Source organism: Elephantulus edwardii, unplaced genomic scaffold (assembly GCF_000299155.1).
Source record: "Elephantulus edwardii isolate Elephantulus edwardi_28Jun2011 unplaced genomic scaffold, EleEdw1.0 scaffold00113, whole genome shotgun sequence".
Classification (NCBI taxonomy): Eukaryota; Metazoa; Chordata; class Mammalia; order Macroscelidea; family Macroscelididae; genus Elephantulus; species Elephantulus edwardii.
In genome coordinates, this window is record NW_006399863.1 from 6,604,844 (window position 1) to 6,625,828 (window position 20,985).

At 44.3% G+C, this 20,985-nt stretch overlaps 1 protein-coding gene across 1 annotated transcript in view; it reads right to left on the reverse strand.

Moving 5' to 3' along the window:
• CACNA2D3 (calcium channel, voltage-dependent, alpha 2/delta subunit 3) overlaps positions 1 to 20,985 on the reverse strand; it is a 1,138,585-nt gene that overhangs the window by 80,098 nt on the left and 1,037,502 nt on the right. The window contains exon 32 of the mRNA XM_006892223.1: positions 2,814 to 2,889. Coding sequence (XP_006892285.1) covers positions 2,814 to 2,889 — 76 coding nt within the window. The remainder of the gene's footprint in view (positions 1 to 2,813; positions 2,890 to 20,985) is intronic.

The following is a 20,985-nucleotide window of genomic DNA, read 5'->3' on the forward strand; positions in this document are numbered from 1 at the left end:
TTTTTAAAAAAGAAACCCATGCTTGGATATTGGTTCACTATATAGGTGAACAGAAGGATTATGTAAATACAGGATTAAAAAATTGAAATATACATTATCATTCAGAAGGTATGTTTAAGCCACTGAAGGTTTAATTTTAATGACAAAAACAAAATATGGGAACACATCAAGTCTGGAAATACTCATGCTAAGGTTAGGATAGCTGGCTTTGAACAATATAGTGAATCTAAAAAAACAGTATCCTTCCCCTCCAATTATTAGTCTAGTTCTTGATTGTGTTTCAGAAATTTTCCATCACTTCTGGGTTCAACCTTTCAGTACAGGAGAACCATGTTAAACACTCGATTTTCAAATAATCCCCACTGTAATATCTATTTCTACAATTGATAAGGTACATATTTTTCTCTTTTTTTCTGCCTTTAATATATTTTTTCATATTTTTCTTTTAAAATGTTAATGGCTTTAAATTTTGCATTTCACTCACAATAGTTAAATTTTACACAATGATAGCATGCTCATATGTGTGATAATTTAGAGGCATGCCTTTTCAGGTTACCAACGGCCAAATTTACATTGTCTGAACATTATCAACCACATTTCTAAGCTGGAGGGGACTTAAGCAGTGGGTTTCACGCAGCTTCAATACCAGTTTCTACTGTGACAATAACTGTGCTGACGGATCTTCCAGTGTGGCATCAGCAATGGAACGAACCAGCAAGGAAAATACAGATTCAATAACGGCGCAGCGAGGGGAGAAATTGATGAGTGCGTTCACAGGCTAACAGCGAATTACAACCCAAAAGGAAGATTCCTGTTGTAGAATGCAAAATTCTGTTTTACAGGAGAACAAGAGAATCTACACAATGTCTGCCTTTTCCTATCCTTCCAGGTCTACCTCAGAGGTATTGGGGGTTCGAGTCCAGACCACAGCAATAAAGTGAGTTACATGCACTATCTGACTTCGCAGGGCACAGAAATGTTTCATGAACAGCAAGGAAGAGGCAGGCTGAGCTTGGATGTGTTCTTTCAGCACCGCTCACCCAGCAAGCAAAGATGATGGATAAGCAAAAAAGGGTCCTGGCGTGAGGGGCAGGGAGTCATGAGGACCCGTGGCTTGCTGACTTAGCCCCAAGAGAGGGCTAATGCTGTGTGAAGGGACCAACAGTGGATTCCTCAGTTTGCGGTAAAGGCCCATTCGTTTCTAGCCAGAGACAGCTGGATTTGAGTTGACCAGAACCCAACCAGATGAAGATGATCCATGCTGTGAGCTGGTGTTGACTGCTGCTACCTGATGGCTCACTCTGGACTGGACTTCGCTTGCTGACGCAGGTAGTCAAAAGTTTACAAATGGAAGAGAGGATTCTTCAGCAAAAAAGGACATGCTTGATCCCGCAGGAATGTCAGGCACAGTCCAATGGTGATTAATTTTAGAAAACATAATGCATGAGAAAAATTGTATGAAACACAAAGTTAAAGAAAAATAGGGTGAAACAATGTATACAGATTTGTAAACTAAACAATTAAAAAATACAAAAAATATTGCCTATCTAAAAGGGGGTTATTAAGGCATGAGGCCTCAAGTAACTGGCTCCTAGGCTTTCACCAATGTGATTAATAGTAAGATGATTATAAAGGGAAAGTGAATTCTTAAAAAGTGAAGGTTAATGGCTAGAAAAGCCAATGGGTGATCTGTAGTGTTAAAGGTTCATTGTTCAGAATGGCCTTCCTAGCCACTGAGTTTGACTTTACTACATGGATGGGCAGTGACATGCAAATGGGTCATGTTGGTCTATCTACAAAGGGATTGGCAATTTCAGCAGCAGAAAAAGAATTATCACCACAAGCCAAAAAACAGAAAACACAGAGTGCTTGACCTTTGGGGTCAGAGATTCCTGGGCCCCTCAGACCGGGGTCCACTAGAGCAGTGGCTGCAGCAGGGAACCAAGGACCTGACCTGGGCACTGCTCCCCACTCGCACCAGAGCCAGGAGCCTTTGCCCAGGTTTGTTGGAGAACTGGAGGAGAGACACCGTAAATGACAGGAATAAAAGCTTTTTAACACTGACCTAAAGCCGAAGGCCGTGGTGCCTGTGGGCATATTTTGGAAGCTGTCCTGTCTCAGCAACTGGAACCTGATGCCAACCTGAATTACAGCTTGTTGACTTCCCCAATAAACTCTGTAATTGTGGGAGTGGGAGGAAGTCTTAAACACTAGTGATGTCTAAACTGTACTGTACTTTATCAGGTGTGCAATGTTGTACCGAAGAGTTGGAACCGACCCATAGCTGACCCCTCCGGTGGGTTTTCAGAGGCAGTTAATGGAATGGGATGAGATTTTCCATCCTTCTCCCACAGAGCAGCTGGTGGACTCAAACTGTGTGCCTTCTAGATTGCAGCTCAGTTTATTACCCTTAGGCCACCAGAGCTCCCTGCCCAAGGGTGCAACAATATGAAAATATTTAAAATAGTGTGATAATTATCAAAATGTGATGTAGAGACACAAAGTAAACACAGGCTGTTGGGAGAAAAGTAGCACCCAACAACTTCCATGGCACAGAGCTGACAGAAGCTCCAATTAAAAAAAAATACACTATTATGAAGTACAATAAAGTGAGATAAGCTTTTGACCTGTTTGCTATTTATAGAAATTATTAGACTCGGGTGTAAATAGCGGCCTTTTTCCTTTATGAATAAACTTAGTAAATACTTTGGACACTCAATTTTTTACTTTAAGACTATGTTCAAGAGACGCGCTCACACACCAAGACACACAGAGGCACACAGCTGTTTTCTGGACAACCGCGCGATACTTACGTCCAACAGGCCATGGGCGCTATCGCTGCTCTCCTTGTTAGCTCTGCACATGGCCTGGTAATCGTAGAGGGTGATTCTGTAGGAGAAACAGAAAGAGCATGACTGCAGGAGGCAACACAGCAAACTAACGGTGCCGTGCACCAGTGGAGGGGACACCCACCAACACTGCCATCAAGGACAATAGTGACAGATGCAGATACAACAAAGTAACAAATGGGGAGCTGTCTGGAAACACAACCCTGGCATTATTTGAAACTTGTACAAAGAGGACATAAGTCTTGAGAAGGATAAAGGGAGGAGTGTTGTTGTATGCTGTCGAGTTGGAACTGACCCATAGCTGACTCTCCAGTGGGTGTTCGAGGCAACAAATCATGTAAGAGAAGACTGTCTATCCTTCTCTCATGGAGCAGATAGTGCATTCAAACCAGATGCCTTTGGGATTCTAGTGCAGCTTCTTAGCACTCGGCCACCAGAGCTCCCTCGAGGGAAGAAGGAGACCCTCAACTTGATGAAACAGTCATTGTGGTCGAGTGAAGGGCAGTTTTCACAGAGGTGCTACTGGCATTTATTGTCATTGAGTCAAAACCAGCTGCAGAGGCTATAAATCGTGCAAGGGGAGACTGTTCACCTTTCTCCCTCAAAGCAGCTGTTGGATTAGACCCATGTGCCTTTGAGTTGGCAGTGCAACTCCTTATGCACTAAGTTTGCATGGCCCTTGAAAGAAAATGTGATAATTCACTAGGGCCATGAATCCAAGCAAAACTCGAAAGTTTTCATGGATTGAACTACAGACCTTAAAAACAAAAAACAAAAAACAAAAAAAAAAAAAAACAACAAAACCTGGACCCCCTTGGCTGGTCGAGGATTTTCAGTGGTTTGGAAGTTTTTTAACAGCATAAGCATCCCCTGACATGATAGGCCAGTTGGTTATACGGAGATTAGGGAGGGATAGGACACCTTCCCTCAGGTCACTGAGGTATAGCCTGCATCTATTGTTTTATCCTACAAGGGATATTTCCATGGATTGGGTATTGGGCCCATCTCATCACTGACTCCTAGAGCCCAAGGAGCTCTGGTGGTGCAGAACATCACAAGTTGTGCTGCTGACCCGAAGACCATGAATCTCTGGTGGTCTGAAATCAGTAGCAGTTCCACAGGAGAAAGAGTGGTCATCTCCTTCCATTTGACATATAGTCTTGGAAATCCAATGAAGGGTCAGCTATGAGTTGGTTTCAACTGGGCAGCAATGAGCGGGGGAGGGAGCACAGAACCCAGCATGGAGAAGACACAGTCAATGTAGAAAGGTCAGATTCTCGAACTAAAGCCTGATTAAATGAATCCTGAGATGATGGTCGTACTGATAAGACAGGAGGTGAGCTACAAAAGGGGGTGAAGGCCTCTCATCTGAACAGCCAAACAAAAACCACATCTGTTACTGCAAAATTGACTGTAACTCATAGTGACCTTAGGGAACCCAACAGACCTGCCCCATACGGTTTCCAAGGATGTTTACAAACACTGCCACATCTTTCTTTGGAGAAGTGGATTCAAACTGATAGACTTTTGGTTTGCAGCTGAGTGCTTAACTACAGGACCAAGAGGCTGTCTTCATCCGAGTTGTAATTACAGGCATTAAGGATAGGAGTTAAGCAGTCATCAGTGTGTCATCAATGAGAAAATTAGTCACATTTGATGAAAAAGATTAGAATAATTAAAAATTATTAAAAGTGAATAGCTATTGCATCCCTCTTTTAGTGATGGTTCTATAATTAACACAAAACAGCTGTGTGGGGCCATGCAAGTAAGAAGCTACGTTCCACCTAGGAGATTGAACAGGCTGCCAAATCAAGTAAGGTGCATGGAGACCTTGCAAAGGATTGGCCAGTTCTGCCATCCTACTAGGCTTAAAGGGAGCTAAACTCAGTTAGAGAAGGCCCTTACTACCCACTACCACCAAAGAGAAAAACCAGGAGTAATAGAGCAGGTCCTTTGTACCCAGAGACCCTGTGCTGAGAAATCTCCCAGATCCACAGCACAGTGAGCAGGAATACTGATGATGGCACAAGACAGCAGTGGGTGAGACTGGCAGGGTATGTGTGCTAACCCACAGAATGGGCGAGCTTAGTGTCTTCGGGAAGAATTCCTGGTAGAATGGGATACCTCCGTATACTCATCAATAAGCCTCAAGAGCATGCTAAAACTTGTCTTCAGAGAGCTCAAGGCCCAGTGTGAGGGCCTAGTGTCAGAGGCCAGGCTCAAGAATGACCCAGCAGTAGAGGTCTGACTGCAGGCAAAGTAGCTTTATTGATGGAAGACCCATATCCTGAATTATTTTCCTTCCAAGTTCATTCCTACCTTGAATTCCCTAAAGAATGAATGAATGAATGAATTCCCGAAATAATTCTGAGTATGGTAAGAAAAGGTATAATTTGTGATTTCTGTGTGACCTCTACAATGGATCAGCAAACTCAGCATAAGCATGTGTCTGGAGAGGGACAGCTCATTTCAGAATTGGTAAAATGTATTGAAGTGTCAAAGCAGGTCGGACATGAACATCATGGAGTCAGCTTTGGGCTGATGTCAACCTTCATTATCCTTTTCACATTGTGTTATAAGAAGATGCTATGCCGTTTTTACAAAGACTAACCAGTTCCTGTCCAAGCACACACAACCCTCCAGTTGTTGCAGTCTCCCAAGGAACCTGAAGGCCACTTTCTTACCACAACATCTATAATTTGGTTCATTGCCTTTTGGGTTCCCACCCCCAGCACAGCAGACACAGATTGAATTTTTGTTTAGAGAGACAGATGCAAAGCCCATGAGCCAGCCAGTCATCAATCTTGGGAAAGCACCTGGATAAACTGGTCACAGAAATGGTCCTAAGTGGATACAGCCCTGGTACTAACTGAGCCCGCAGACCACGACTGTTAGGTTGTTGACTCTGAGTCATAGCTTACCTTATGAACAACACATTGGAACCTTGACCTATCCTGGCCCATCACCATGATCTCCCCTATTCTCAAGCCCTCTGCTGTAATCACTGAGTCAGTTCATCACCTTCAGGGTCTTCCTCTGTTTTTCTGACCCCCTACTTTTCCAAGCACAGGCCACATTCAATTCAAAACCTGTGCTGAGTCAGGACCAACTCAGGGCTGGCCCGCTAACAGGTGTGCTAACCTGAGGCAGCAAAGCACATCTGTTTCCATTAATAGAGTCCTGGAGGCACTCAACAGTCTATGCCAGGAAATATGGAGGACAGCTGTCTGGCCAACAGATTGGAAGAGTCCACGTTTGTTCCCATTCCCAAGAAAGGTGGTTCAACAAATGTGAAAGCTACTGAACAATATTATCATCACATGCAAGCAATATACTGCGGAAAATAATCCAAAAACGGCAAAAACAGTACATAGGTAGGGAACTGCCTATCCAAGCAGAATTTAGAAGTTGTGGCACCAGAGATGATGTCAGATGGATCCTGGCTGAAATAACACAAGAACGATGTCTATGATGTCTTGACTATGAAAAGGCATTTGACGGTGTGGATCATAACAAGCTGTGGCTGATGTTAAGAATGGGAATATCAGAAAACTTAATTGTGCTCATGTGAAACCTATACTTAGACTAGGAAGCTGTTGTGCAAACAGCAAGAAAACACTACATGGTTTAAAATTAATAAGGGAGTGTGTCAGGGTTGTGTTCTGTCTCCATACCTATTCATAATTTATACACTGAAATTATTCGAGAAACTACTAAGAAGACTGTGACATCAGGATCAGAAGAAAACTCATAATAACCTGCTTTATCAGATGACAGAACCTTGTTTGCTGAAAGTGAGGACGACTTGAAGCACTTGTTACAGAAGATCAAAGAATACAGCCTTCAATGTGGATTGTACTGTTATATCAAGAAAATAAAAATTCTTAACATGGGAGAAAAAGACAGAAATTCCCAACAACTTCATCTTCCTTCAATGAACACCTTGGTATTAGCAGTCAGGAAATCAGGAGATGTAGTGCACTGGGAAAGTCTTCAGTTAGGGACCTCTCCAAATTATTGAGGAGTATTATTGTCAGTTTGAGGACTAAGGTGCATCTGATTCAGGTCATGATCTTTTCTGATCACTTTCTATGCATCTGAGAGCTGGACAACGAATAAGTATGACAGAAGAATTGGTGCCTGTGAGCCATGGTATTGGAGCATAACACTGGACATCCCACGGATGGTCAACAGAACAAATGTGTCTTGGAGAAACCACAGCCAGAGTGCTCTTTGGAGGCAAAGATGATAAAGCTTCTTCTCACATATTTTGGGCATGTTGTTAGAAAGGGGACATGATGCTCAGAAAGGCAGATGGACAGCCTAAGAGAGGAAACCCCTCAACTAGGTGGATTGACCACAGCGACTGCCACAATGGGCTCTCATGCATAAGGAAGGGTGAGGATGGCACAGGATAGAGAGGGCTAAGATCTGTTGATGGGGTCGCTATGGGTCGTACTTGACGGCACCTAACAGCAAAACATATGGAGGAGACTGCCCATTCTTCTCCTGTGGAGCTGCTTGTAGATTCAAACCACCCACGAGGAGCAGCCTTTGGGTTCAGTGGAACTCTCTGTGGGCTGCCACCAGAGCACCGCAGTGGGCCATGTGATAGGGCCTTGACTGGCTCAAACCACCTTACTCACTCAGGTGAGCCTCTGCAAGGACTATGGAGAGATGGGAATTATTCCTGGCTGGGCCCTTCTATTCCTCAACTCCATCCTTACTGGTAAAAACTCCACCAGAGCTGGGCCAGAGAAATGTGCCAGAAGAATGAGGTTGAGAGGAGTGTGCATGTACTAGGAGTCCTCCCTTCATGTCCGCCATGTGACCTTGGACTTAAAAGGTTGGTTCAGCCATTTATTCAGGGTGTAATCTTGAGCCAGTTGCTTCCCCTCTCCTGAGGCTTAATTTTCTCATCTATAAAATGACTCAGTTATTCTGGGATTTTAATAATAGGGCACACGGAGGGCCTCTGAAACAACTGTGTAGCATGCACCACGCTAGACTTGTTACAGTCATTACACAGAACGCTGGACTCCGCTCTTTGTTCATTTTGGCCTCATTAAGCTGTTCTAACCCCCAAAGCACACGAGGAAATTGTAGGCCTTAACTTAAAACGTTCGCTTTCCAATGTGTGACACCTGAGCTCAAATCGCAACATGCTTCGTGTTTCCTTTATCACTTGTTTGTTGCCCTCTTTGCACGTCAGGTGCCTCACCTGTGAGATGAGAATTCCTCACAGTGGTTATGAGGATTAAATGATTTGTGTTTGTTGCTTTAGCATCGTGGCCAACACAGAGAAAACACTGAACAGACATTGCTGTGGTGACTGTTAGGATGCTAACTGCTTTCCTTCGCCCAGTAAGAAATAGGGAGGTGCTTAATGCGCTGAGAATGGGCCAGGCTTTTCCCTGCTGACTTGAAGATGGGCAGATCTTAGTTTTAGCCCACTGGCAAGCATGGTGCAGCACCAATTCCACTCCTCAGTTCTGCAATACAAAGGCCTCGCAGGATCTGCGCTGGAATTATCAAGAGATGACATGGAAATGTCTGTTCCTGGGTGTCTTCGTGTCCTTGCTGGTTTTGTAAAGTTGTTATCAAGTTGACCCCCACTCACAGTGACATTATACATGACAGAATAAAACACCGCCCAGTCCTGTGTTACCTTCCCAAAGACAGGTCTGTCTCAGTTCATTTTCCAGCTGGTATATACTTTGCTAATCTTCTCTGTATCATTCCAATTTTAGTAAATGTGCTGCTGAAGCGAGCACCAGTACATATTTTGATTCTTCCACTTATAAGGTTCATCTTCCAGCACCATATAGAACATCATAGGTTTCCATTGGCCAATTTGCAGAAGTCAATTGCCAGCCCTTCCTTCCTGGTCTAGCTTAGTCCACAAGCCCCACTGTCCACCACAGGTGACCTCTGCTGTTATTTGAAATGCCAGGGGCATAGATAGCTTCCAGCAGCATGCAAGCCCCCAACAGATGAGTGGTCGTGGTGATGTTATAAAGTTGTCATAGCACAATACCACACAGTGAGTAACTTTACAAGACAAAAATATATTCTCTTAAACTTGTAGAGGCTAAAAGTCTGAATTAAGGGACTTGGCTGGTCTATCATCTCCCTTCCTCTCTCTGCAGGCTCTGAAGGAAGAAATAGCCTTATTTCTCGAGCTTCTGTTTCCCTGGGCAGTCTATGGGTTTGGAGTGTTTCCCCACTGCTCATAAAGGATTAGGACTGGGATCTGCCCAATACAAGTATGGCTTTCTTTGCATAATTGATTTCATCTGTAAACCCTGTTTCTCCAACTACAATCACATTCATAGGTGCAGGGGTTAAGAACTTCAACATTATCTCTTCTGAGGGCCCAATTCAATCCATAATACAGGGCTTCTTAGTAGACCATAACAACAGCTGAGGCCATCTGAACAGCCCTTTAGCAGAGTGCATCCCTACAAGTCAGATTCTAATCCTAGACAAAGAGCAAGCCATATCTCAGGCATCCTAGTAACTTGACCAAAGCTGCGTGGCTCAGCCGTGGTGACCCAGAACTTAGGTGGGGGCCAGACTGACTCCACTCCCCTCCCTCCACTCAGCAGCAGGCTCTCCCTGATTCAAGGAATCTCTGAGAATCACATTAGATCCTCATTCCAAGGTATACTGCAACGTCACAGGAAGTACCACCCCAAATAAGGTCAATATTCAGAATCAAACTTTCAACCTAAATTGCCAAGGGGTTGCCAGGCAAGGCTTGTGAGTTCTCCACACCTGGTCCCTGCTCTCCAAGAATACTTGCTATTCCCCTTGAATCTGTCTCAAAGGGTCCAACCCCTATGTTGAGGATAACCAGCACTGGGGCTGCCAGGATTCCCTTCCATTTCAAAATAAGGCTTTCCTGATGTCAATGCCAGTCAAGGAGGCTGCAGAGCAAGCCCCTCCCTCCTACCTTGTCCAAACTCAGCTTTAACCAGACACTGCCCATAGAGAGACTTCCAGATTGTTACTCTCTTGGAAACGATTCTGTTATTGTTTTAAACAGTTTGTGGCTACCTGTATGTACCCTGTTGGGCTGATTATACTTAAAGAACAATTTAATTGCCTGCTTTCACTGGATTCTAAAATAAACCCCGAGTAGTGTGGCCAGCCCTGGACTGGTGCTGTGTGATGCTGGGCTTAGCAGAGGAAAGTGTATTCGTATTACAAAAAACATGTCATAAGCTCCTTGACCACACACCACCAGGTCACTTCAACCATGCCCCCCAGCCTGGGACCTTATGATTAGAGTCACTGAGCTCTGCAGTCGGGTCTCGCTGGACGTTTGAGGGAAGGCAGATACAGCGGCTGAAGGAAAAACTCAAGAGTGCTACAGAGCTGAGCCCCGCAGCCCCACATGTCCTGGAACACCTCTGCAGACAGACTCTGTGCTGAGCATGAGCCACTGAAAGTCGCTTTCTTGAGTCTGCTCAGAATCATGACCAAGGAAAAGACTTCTAAGACTTAGCACGTGGCATTTCCAAGGCCCCCACACAACTAATGAAGAAGGCCTGTGAGCAGATGTCAAACACCTACCGTGTGACCATGAGGTACTCGACCTGCAGGGACTCGGTTAGCTCAGGCTGGCGACACGGGAGGTGGCGGGGGCCCTGCCCCAACCTCTCTCTGACACACCTGACCTCATTGTTACTGTGTCCATCCATCTCAAGTGTGTGGGAGACGGTGTGGATGGCCCAGGACAGGACAAGGCTCAGAGCCGCTGTTCACAGGGCTGCTAGGAGTCGTAGGACCTCAATGGCACAACATCACTCCTGAAACATTCCTATGCTTGCAAATACAGCAGCAGAAGCCGGACAAGAGAGAAAAGCACTCGACAGAGACCCGCACACTAAAAAAGACAAATCTAAAAGTAAAAGGATGATTCACCAAAGTAGCATGTAAAAAAACGAACGTGTATTTGTTAGGCTATGAAGTCAGTTCCCTGGGAAGCTTGAGAAGAAACATCATGGGGAAGGAAGATGGGAAATCCTTCACAGGCAAAGGGATTGTCCCCACAGGAAGCACTTACTGGTTCTTACCGATGTCAGAAGGCCAAGGTAGTGGAACATTCAGCCTGCTGGCGATCTGGATGCTGATAAACCCACTGCAGCTCCGCGTCTAACTCCTAGCAATCCGGTAAGACGAAGTGGAACCGCCCCACAGAACTTCTGATACTGTAGATCTTTATAAGAGCAGATAGCCTCATCTTTCTCCCCACCGCATGGATTTGAACTGCTGACTTTTGGGTCAATAGCCCAATGCAATTCACACCACCACCAGGGTTCTTTCTGGATAAGATTCCACACTCCCTTCCTCTTGCATTCATTAACAACGTATTTTACAGGAAGTTTCCCGATAATGGGCTGTTGTTTAAGAGCAGACAGGCATGTCCACCACAGCTGAGGAGGTGAGTTAAATGGCCCTGACCCTGCAACTGCAAATCACCAAAATATATTCCACTTGTGAGCAAGCCAGTGTTATTAGCAAAGGAGTCAGGTGTGGTAGTTTGTAGCATGTCAGGTTGCTGACTGAAAAATCCAGCAGCGGGAATCCATCAGCTGCTGTGAGGAAGAAAGATGAGCGATCTCCTCCCATAAAGGTTTACAACCTCTTACACCTGAGGAGGGGTCACGAGGAGAGGAACAGACGTGGAGGAATGAGAAATCTTCATGTATCTGTTTAGATTGGGCACGTGGCACCCAGACTCTGGGAATCCCTTAGAATTCACTGCAGCACCCCGAGAGGGCAGCCTTGAGAAAGGCTCCCACATTCTACAGAGTATCTTAGCTACAAACTCCCCTTCGGTTGGCAGGTGCTGACATTACAGAATCAATGATGCAGATACTCATCACAAGTGTGTATCAGCCAGTTTACCTGAAGCAATGCTTTAGGGGGAGGGGGACTCACTACTCTGCCAGCAAAGGAGGTGTCAATGCCAACGGCAGAGATGCAGCTGCGTTTTGAAGATGAGGAAGCAACAAGGCTCAGAAAAACTCAGGCCCCTGGTCCAAGGATCTCTGTTGTGCTTGGCTTCGCACTGAGTTCACTTCAGATTCTTGGCAACTCTACACACAGTGGAACAAAGCATTGCTGGTCTGAGGCCATCCTCACAACGGCTTGTAATGCTCAGGGTTTCAATGGGTGCTTTGCTTTTTCTTAAGTAGATTGCCAGGTCTTTGCTTGAGGTCACCTCTGGATGGACTACATCCTCCAACTCTTCCGTCAGAGGCAGCATGTTAACTCGTCGCACCACTCAGGAACGCCCCAAGGTTATCACTGTGCTGAGGATCACAGGGGCTGGGATTTCTGGCCAGCCCTCTCAGAGTCAAAGCCGATGCTTTTGAACTGATTCCCAAGCACGGGTTCCTATGAGATCTCTTGAGTCTAGGGATCTCGTGTGGAGAGAGCCTCTTGGGAATAATCTGGAAAATGGGATGTAAACTTACTCTCAAGTACCTCATTTATGAGCACGTATGTTGGTTATTTATTTAAAACAGTGGTTCTTTCTTAAGCCTGGCTGCATTTACGAATGGCTTGGAGAACATACAGATACTGATGCCCAGATTTCACCCTGCCCCTTCCTCCAAAGATAAAATGGATTTGAATTGATGACCTGGGATCAGTTCTTTTTCTTGTGTTTCTTCTCCCAATTTGTGTTATGTGTTTTGCATGTAGGAACAGGGAAGCACACACTGATAAACCTCTGCTGGTACCAGTCTAGACCAGCTGCAGGGTTCTTCTGTGACTCATCAACTAGGAGTAGGTAAGTAGCACCTACTAACTTAAAGGACTAATAGTTTCCAATCACCTTGCAGGCAGCATTGTCCCAGAGCCAAGAGAATCCTACAAAATAACACAGTCCCTGTGTCCCCTCTCTGCCACATCTGCTTTGAACCTGGCACAGAAGCTAACACTTGTGGGTACCCATTAAGCGTCCCCAATTGTTGGCTTATGTGCCCATGCACCTCGTCCCCTTCTATCAAACCAAACTTTCCTTGCTAAACTAAATGGGGGAAATGGGGTCACAATTAATCCCACCTCAAAAAGATGAAATTTCCCTTGCCTCTTTATTTAAGTAGGACATAGAAGGAAACAGCTGAATTCTGCTTTGGGGAATGAGTTAATTGCAAAACCCATTTGAGGTGAGAAACCTGGAAGCTGCAGAGCTTCTTTGGACTCTGCCAAGTTTGTGAAGCCATATGTCCATGTCACAGGAAATGCATTTCAATGATGCCCTGCGCAGGTGAGCTGATGTTGCTGGGGTCATTAACATGACAGCTGTGAATCAAGTCCAGCATTATTGAGAGTTCTCACTTCTGCCAACTGGGGAAAGGAGCAGTCACACAGGCAAGCTAGTGACGATGGCCATTTGTGCCAGGACTTCACTGGCCACCTGAGATGTGACAGAAACAGGAAGCTGTGAACAAAGCCTCCTTGAGTGGAGTTTTTCCAAGCATTGATCACTGAATCCAGACTCCATATTTAGAGGGTCTATTTGGTCTGAAACAAAATGGCATGTGCTGATTGTGACAGAGACCATTAAAAAATCTTCTTAGTCTACGAAGATGGACCAAAAGTGAAGAAGGAAGCCCCTGCCCCTCCCAAAACTGAAGCCAAAGCAAAGGCATTAAAGGCCAAGAAGGCATCCACAGCAAAAAAAAAAAAAAAAAAAAAAAAAGATCCTCACGTCACCCACCTTCCGGCGGCCTAAGATGCTGAGACTCCAAAGGCAGCCCAAATACCCCCGGAAGAGCGCCCCCTGGAGAAACAAGCTTGACCACTAAACCATCATCAAATTTCCCCTGACCACTGAGTCAGCCAGGAAGAAGATAGAAGATAACAACACACTAGTGTTCACTGTGGACATCGTGGCCAACAAGCACCAAATTAAACAAGCTGTAAAGAAGCTCTGACACTGATGTGGCTAAGGTCAACACTTTGATTCGGTCTGATGAAGAGAAGAAGGCCTGTGTTCGACTTGCTCCTGACTATGATGCTTTGGATGTTGCCAACAAAATTGGGATAATCTAAACTGAGTCCAGTGGGCTAATTATAAATAGAAATTTTTCTCACAAAAAAAAAAATTCTTCTGAGTAGCAAAAGTGATTGTATATTGCACTGCTACCAAAAAAGGTTGATGGTTCAAATTCACCAGCCGTTCCGAAGGAGAAAGACGCACAGTCTCCTTCCATTGTGATTTACAGCCTTGGAAACACAACAAAGTGTCGCCAGGAGGTGGAATCAACTCCATGGCAGTGCGTTTGAGTTTAGATTAAGAATCATCCTAAGAGTACCTGGGAGTGCAAGTGCTTAATCATTTGGCTGCTAACTGAAAAGCAGATAGTTTGAACCTACCCCCTAGGTGCCTCAGAAGAAAGGCCTGGCAATCACCACCTGAAAAGTCAGCCACTGAAAACCGGCTAAAGAGCAGTCAGCTCTGACTTAACAGGGACTGTGCTGGTTTTAGTATTCGTTCTCCTCTCTGTCCTGACTTTCCATGATGCCAGCTTTCCGTGTGAGATACATGTGACTGAGCAGAATGATTGTATGGGAAGACAACCTAAAGGAAATCTTAGACTTTACCTCTTGGGCTTCCCTGAATTCTCCTCTGATACAATTGGAGCTTAGCAACCCCACTTTGGAGTATGATGGAATCTCAAGTCTAAAAGCCAGCTTAAAGGATAGTAGAAGAAAAGCTGGAATCTTGATTCCATGAAGACAATATAGCATTCCCAAATGAGCATTTTCAGACTTCCTTCATAGTACAGCGTATAAAAAAAGAGACTGCTGTTCTTTGCTGTTGTTGCGTACTGTCGAGTAGGAACCGACTCATAGCTGACCCTCTGGTAGGTTTTCAGAGGCAGTTAATCTCACAGGAGACTGTCCATCTTTCTCCGGCAGAGCAGCTGGTGGTCTCAAATTGCGTGCCTTCAGGATTACAGAGCAGCTTCTTGCCACTAGGCCACCAGAGCTGTTATTTAAGCTTATGTTATTCTGGAGTTTCCTACTACTTGCAGGAAGATCACATCCTGACATAAAAACTCTCAGTCAAAAATGCCAGTAGTGCTATGGATGGAAAGACATCCTTTCATTAAGTTTGAATATAAAAATAAAAAAATCCATATAAAGTTCCAATCCATTTGAATTATGAAAAGGAACAGTTGAGAATTAGGAGAACATGGTCTAGAATCCAAGAGACATGAGTTCAAATTCCATCTCCATCACTCACTCCTGCTAGTGAGCTCGGACAAGTTGCTGAAACTGAGACACCACATCCAGGTCCTCTTATGTAATAATGGAAGTAATGACAGCAATAACTTCATGGAGTTGTTAGATCTAATTAAGGTGACACACGTGAAGTCAGAGGAATGCCTTGCCTATAGTTCATTTTCACGAAATGAAATCTGCACAGCTTGTACGACGACGATGAGGGCAATTACTGTTGCTGTTGTAACTGGGGGTCTTCAAGCAGCAGTTTTATGATTTTAAAGAGCAGCCGTTTGGAATCCCCATCTCTGTGCATTCCAGAGAGTTTGGCCCAGAAACACACTTGTCCAAGCCAATCTGTCTTCTTGTTCCCTTCAACGCCACCTCTGACAAAGCATACTTCTGTGCAAATGATCAGGTCAACAGGAAGCCAAGAAGCCATTACATTCATTATATGAGTTGTTGAGTATTAAACATCAGTGGGGGCACTCAGCAGTAAAGGAAAGTAGCCATCCAAACATAACAGACTTTTCCCTTAACACTCTCTAGACTGCAGGGCTGGAGTATTCTGCGGAAATATAATGAAATTACCAAAGATGGGGAAAGCTCTCCAACTCCACCATCAAACCAGGGGAGGCAATTCTACCGTGCAGGGAAAGGGCTAGAAATGGTCCCAGTCCTGAATTCTATCTGGCTGTGCCAACTGTTTAGCAAGATGTTATGGGTTCTATGATATCAACCCCATATACGTTGTAAATCTTACCTGCTATGTCAATGGTTAGAATCCCATCTGGGAATGGTTTGTCTTTGTTATGTGAATGAGGCGGGATTAGTATAGGGGTGTATTTGGAGCCAATGTCCTTTGAGATACAAAGACAATGGAACAAATGACCAGAGTTGACAGTAAGGGGTGAGAAATTCCAAACCATAGGAAGAATGATCAGGAGCAGAAGTTGAGAAGAGATGAAGACTTCCTCCACAGCTGACACAGAGAAAAAGCCTTCTTCTAGAGCCAGTTGCATTGTTAACTCAAAGGTACTGAGTTAGAATCCACAAACTGCTTCACAAGAGAAAGACCGGCCATCAACTCTCATGCAATTTACGGTCTATGAAAACCCACTGCAGAGTTACCTCTGAGACAGTTTCAACTCCATGGCACATAACAACCTAACGCAATAACAGAGCCAGTACCTAGCCATTGTTTGGCTTTGCTGTGTGATAGGTGGGAATATGCCAGTGGGCTGTGCTAGCCTATCCACAAGAGGATGGCTTAGCTACCATTCACAGGGGACTGCCCAATCTCAACAAACTACAAGGAGACTGGCTAATCTCTCCAATAAAGTGAATGGCTCTAGTCACAGGGACAGATCTTCTGGAACCAAGAGAATGTAGGATGATCTTCTTGCTCTAGCTTCATCTACAGCAGAAACACCTGTGGCCTAACTGGAGACCTGATATGAAATGGGACCTTAGCAGGGGAGATCCATTATTGGCAATATTGAGAACTCTGTTGGACAACTGGTGTTGGGAAGCCAATATAGGCCAAACAGATTTTGTTGGGACAACTAGGATTGGGAAGCCAATAATGGAAGGACTGAGAACTTGGGAAAACTGGCCGGAGGCCATGAAGCTCGAGGCTGAGGGGCCTGTGTGTACATTACAGGAGCTTTCTTGGCTGTATTCTGTTATTAATCTGGATTATAACATTATTTCCTCAGTATGGTTCTCAGTATTAGGTAACTCGTGGTTGCTGTGATGCTGGACACTGGGACACTGATGTGCCAAACGTGGTAAAGGTTACCCATGGAGGACAGTGTTGGCTGGAGTTTCCCAACTAAAACAAGCCTGGAAGCAGAAGCAGCATCCACTTCCGAAATGGCCTGCCTCTGGAAACTCTATGTAAGAACAGTGCTCAGGCCTTTTGTTCACATGGTCGCTATGAGTCGTCTATGACTCAACAGCACCTAACAACAGCAACAACAACAACAACAGTATGGTTTTGTGTGGTCTGTGAGCTGTCACATCAGATTTTTGAACACTGCAAAGTGGTAAGACTGGTGTAGAGATGAGTAGAAAGAGGTGTGGGAGTGTGGGATATTTTCGTCATTCAGATTTTTAGATGTCTAAGTTGTAAGAAACGAAATTCTTGTTTGTTAACGCCACCTATATATAGGCTTTCCTTTAATGCAGCAGTAGATAATGAAAACCACAATAATTAAATGAAAACAAAAGATGATTTTCACTCCTAGCAACTCTCAGTTGGGTTTCTGAGGCTGCAAATCTTTGTAAGAGGAAATTGCCCCATTGTTATTCAGGGTGGCAGTCAGTGGATTCAAACTGCTGCCCTTTTGTTTAGCAATGGAAACAGCATGCTACTCCTGCTTCTCACATAATCTCAGTCAAAACCTCAAAATCTCATTGCCTCTGAGTCAGAACCAATTCACAGCAGAAACTCCAATGGGTTTCTGATGTGATGGATAACACTGGAGGAGATTACCCATCTTTCTCCCGGGAGGTGCTGATTGGAACCTACAGAGCGTTGAAGCTTTGAGTTAGCCATACATCTCCCTACCGACTATGCCATCAGAGTCCTAACCTTGATAAAGACAAAAGTGGGATTTAAATAGCAGAATATTCTACAGGAAAACACAAAGTCAACCACTTTCATGAATGTGTGTGGGGCGGGGTGAGGACATTCATGAGGCTCTGCAGGGAAATCATGGACGGTTCTGGATCAATGAGCACTCATGCATGATGTTTCAGGCCCAAGAAAGAAGACCAGTGCCAGGAGAAGTAGAGAATATGGTGGTTAAAACTAGGTCGTTTGTCCAGGAATATCTGAGTGATGCAAACAATTAACAATACATGTTTGAGCCTACTCAGAGATGCATGGAAGAAGAGCCTGGCCATTTACCTCTGAAAAGTCAGAAATCGAAGAGAGGAGTGAAAATAAATAGTAAGTTAAGAAAAAGGAACACACAATAAAGGGATGTTAGGAAAACCAACTTCTTGCACCAGACCAGAACCATCTCACAGTTGACCATCAGTGGGTTTTCAGAGATTGTAAATTGCACTGGAGGAGACTGTGGATTTGAACTGTCTGAATTTAGGTTGAGAGCACAACTTCTTACCCACTAGGGCTACCAGACTCTGTAGGAGTGATTTGTTGTTGTTATGTGTCTTTGAGTTGGAGCTGGCTTATAGCTGACCTTCCAGTGAATTTTCAAGGCTATAAATCACACAGGAGGGGACTGGCAACTTTCTCCCACGGAACAGCTACTATATTTGAACTACATGCCTTTGAGTTGGCAATGCAACACTTTACCTACTGGGCCACCAGAGCTTCCTTAAGGGATTATTGTTGGTGTTAGATGTCATCAAGTCACTTGAGACTCATAGCGACCTTATGCACAACAGCTCTGAACCCCTCTGACACACCTAACCCCAGTCACTGAGTCAATCCATCTCACTGAGGGTTTTCCTCTCTTGCACTGTCCCTTCAACCTCCCAAGAATGATGTACTTCTGCAAGGACTGGTCCCTCCTTTCAACATGCCCAAGTATGTCAGATGGAGTTTCAGAATCCTTGCCTCCAAGAAGCAACCTGGTTTTATTCTCTCAAGGCTTAACCTGTTTGTTCTGCTAGCATTCCATGGTATATGCCACCATGGTATATGCCATATTCCTCTCCAGCACCACAACTCAAAGGCATCAATTCTCCTTCTATCACCCTTAGTCATTGTCCAACTTTTTGATGCATAGCACATAATTGTGAAGACTATGGCCTGAGTCAAGCATACCTTAGTTTCCCAATTGACACCATTACTCTACAGTATTCTGAAGAGGTTGCTGACAGCAGATTTTCCCAGTGCAATTTGTCCTTTGTTTTCCTGACTGCTGGTGCCAAGAGTGTTGATTGTGAAGCCAAGAAATCATTAATTGTTAACAACCTCAATCTCGTCTCTATCTAGTATGGTGCATGGATTAAGGACATGGATCAAAGACTTTTAGTAGATTTGAATATGACTAAAAAGAAAGATTGGTACAATGAAGAATCTTAAAGAAATCACTCTTCAGGGAATGATGAAAAAGTATCTTAAAGTCCTCTGTTCTAAACCCCTATAAGAAAAGCTGACTAGTTGTACAGTGGCATATGAGGAAACATGTAAAGTCTAGGAACATGGCTTGGTCTAAGGATTTACCAACTTCAGCTAAAAGAAATCTGAGCAATCTTATTATGCATTTAATCTTGTACCTTGAAAAGTTCCATTTGCCCAGATAAGACTGAGCTTACATCATCCTCAGATGTCTTCATTTTCAAATGAAGCTGAAGGATGTTCCCTGCATAATACCACTGCCAATAGTACCGTGTACAGAGTAGAAACTAGAAAATTTAGTCTGTATTAATATTGCAGAATGACTGCATCCAGCTCATCTACACAGACCTTTTGAGTCAGCTCTTAACCTTCCCAAGCTTTACTCTTTCCATCTATAAAATGGGAATGTTTCTATCTACATTTAGCTTCTTGAGTGGGTGACCTTTATGCTCACACTGAATCCTGCTCTTAGAAAGACCTCAAACTTGTCGTAATGAATGGCTTCTGCTCTTTTTTTAAAATTTTTTATGCATTCTGAGAGAGAGACCATATATTTACATTTTACACTAGGTTCTGCAAATTACACAACTAATTCTGTTTATACTAGCCTCTCAGAGTTTCTGGGAGGAATGTAAGAGCCAAGATCTATCATTCTATGCCAAAGCTCTAGGTATATGATGAGACCCCTGTGTGTAATGTCATATGAAAGATGGCTGGGCAGAATTAGGCCCAATAATTCTTGCAAGGAATTTGACTAGCTTGACTAGCTCGACTAGGAATAACCAATTTTGCCTCCTTCATGATTTTCACCTATATTATTGACACTTTCTTAAAGCACTTTCCAATTGTTACTTTGTTCATGCCAGCCAGCTGTCTCCTCCCTCCTACATGGCCAGAAGTGGCTAATCTTTTCTATCAATGTTCCTGCTGAACCATGTAAGTGGCCAGAGGAATCAGAGACAGGTCACAATGCTACCTGGGCAAGCATGGCCTTATTTCCTGAGAGAAAGGCAACAGAGATGGAGAGGTAGACCAGAAGAGAAAGATAAAGAAGGCTGGAAAGAGCCAATTTGTCAAAGAGCTATACAGTCATAGAGAAATGCACAACTCATTTCTTTAGGATAGAATATACACAGACCAGCACTGTCCAGGATGCTGAAATAGGTGGTCAACTTAATGATTTCATCTTGAGTCTTGTCAGGGCTCAGCCATATCCCCAAAGTAGAAGGATCCCAGCTTGAACAAAACCTGATTTTTTTTCCTGCTATTTGTGTGTGTGGCCTTTTTCTCTAGTAGGTGTAGACAGTGCCAGGGAGTCCCACTGGAGGCTTCAGAAGAGTAAATCACCCTTAAGACACTCAAAGTGGGTCCTCTCACACCAACACAGCTACGGGAAGGAGGCAGACCCCAGAAGACAGTCTAAGATGCAAATCTTTGAAAGCTGGCCTGTCTAGGAAAGGGATCCCCTGCGTCCCTGAGTGTGGATGAAGCTTGGCCTATCACCCTGTATTACTTCTGTCCCAGAGCACCACCTGCCAAGTTACTCTTGACTATATCTTGTTGGTGTTTTGTTTTAAAAACATAAGTCTTCTCTGAATGGAAGGATGGTCAACGTTTATGTTCCAAGCTAGCACTGCATGCTGGCTAATTTCTCCCATTCCAGGAGCCATGGGAGGCTTGTTGGGAAGAGACATGAACACACAAGATGCATCACCTTATGTCAAGCAGAAAGGAAAGCCAAGACCCAGCAAAGAGCCACACTGAAACCATAGCAGCAGGAGCAGCAGCAGC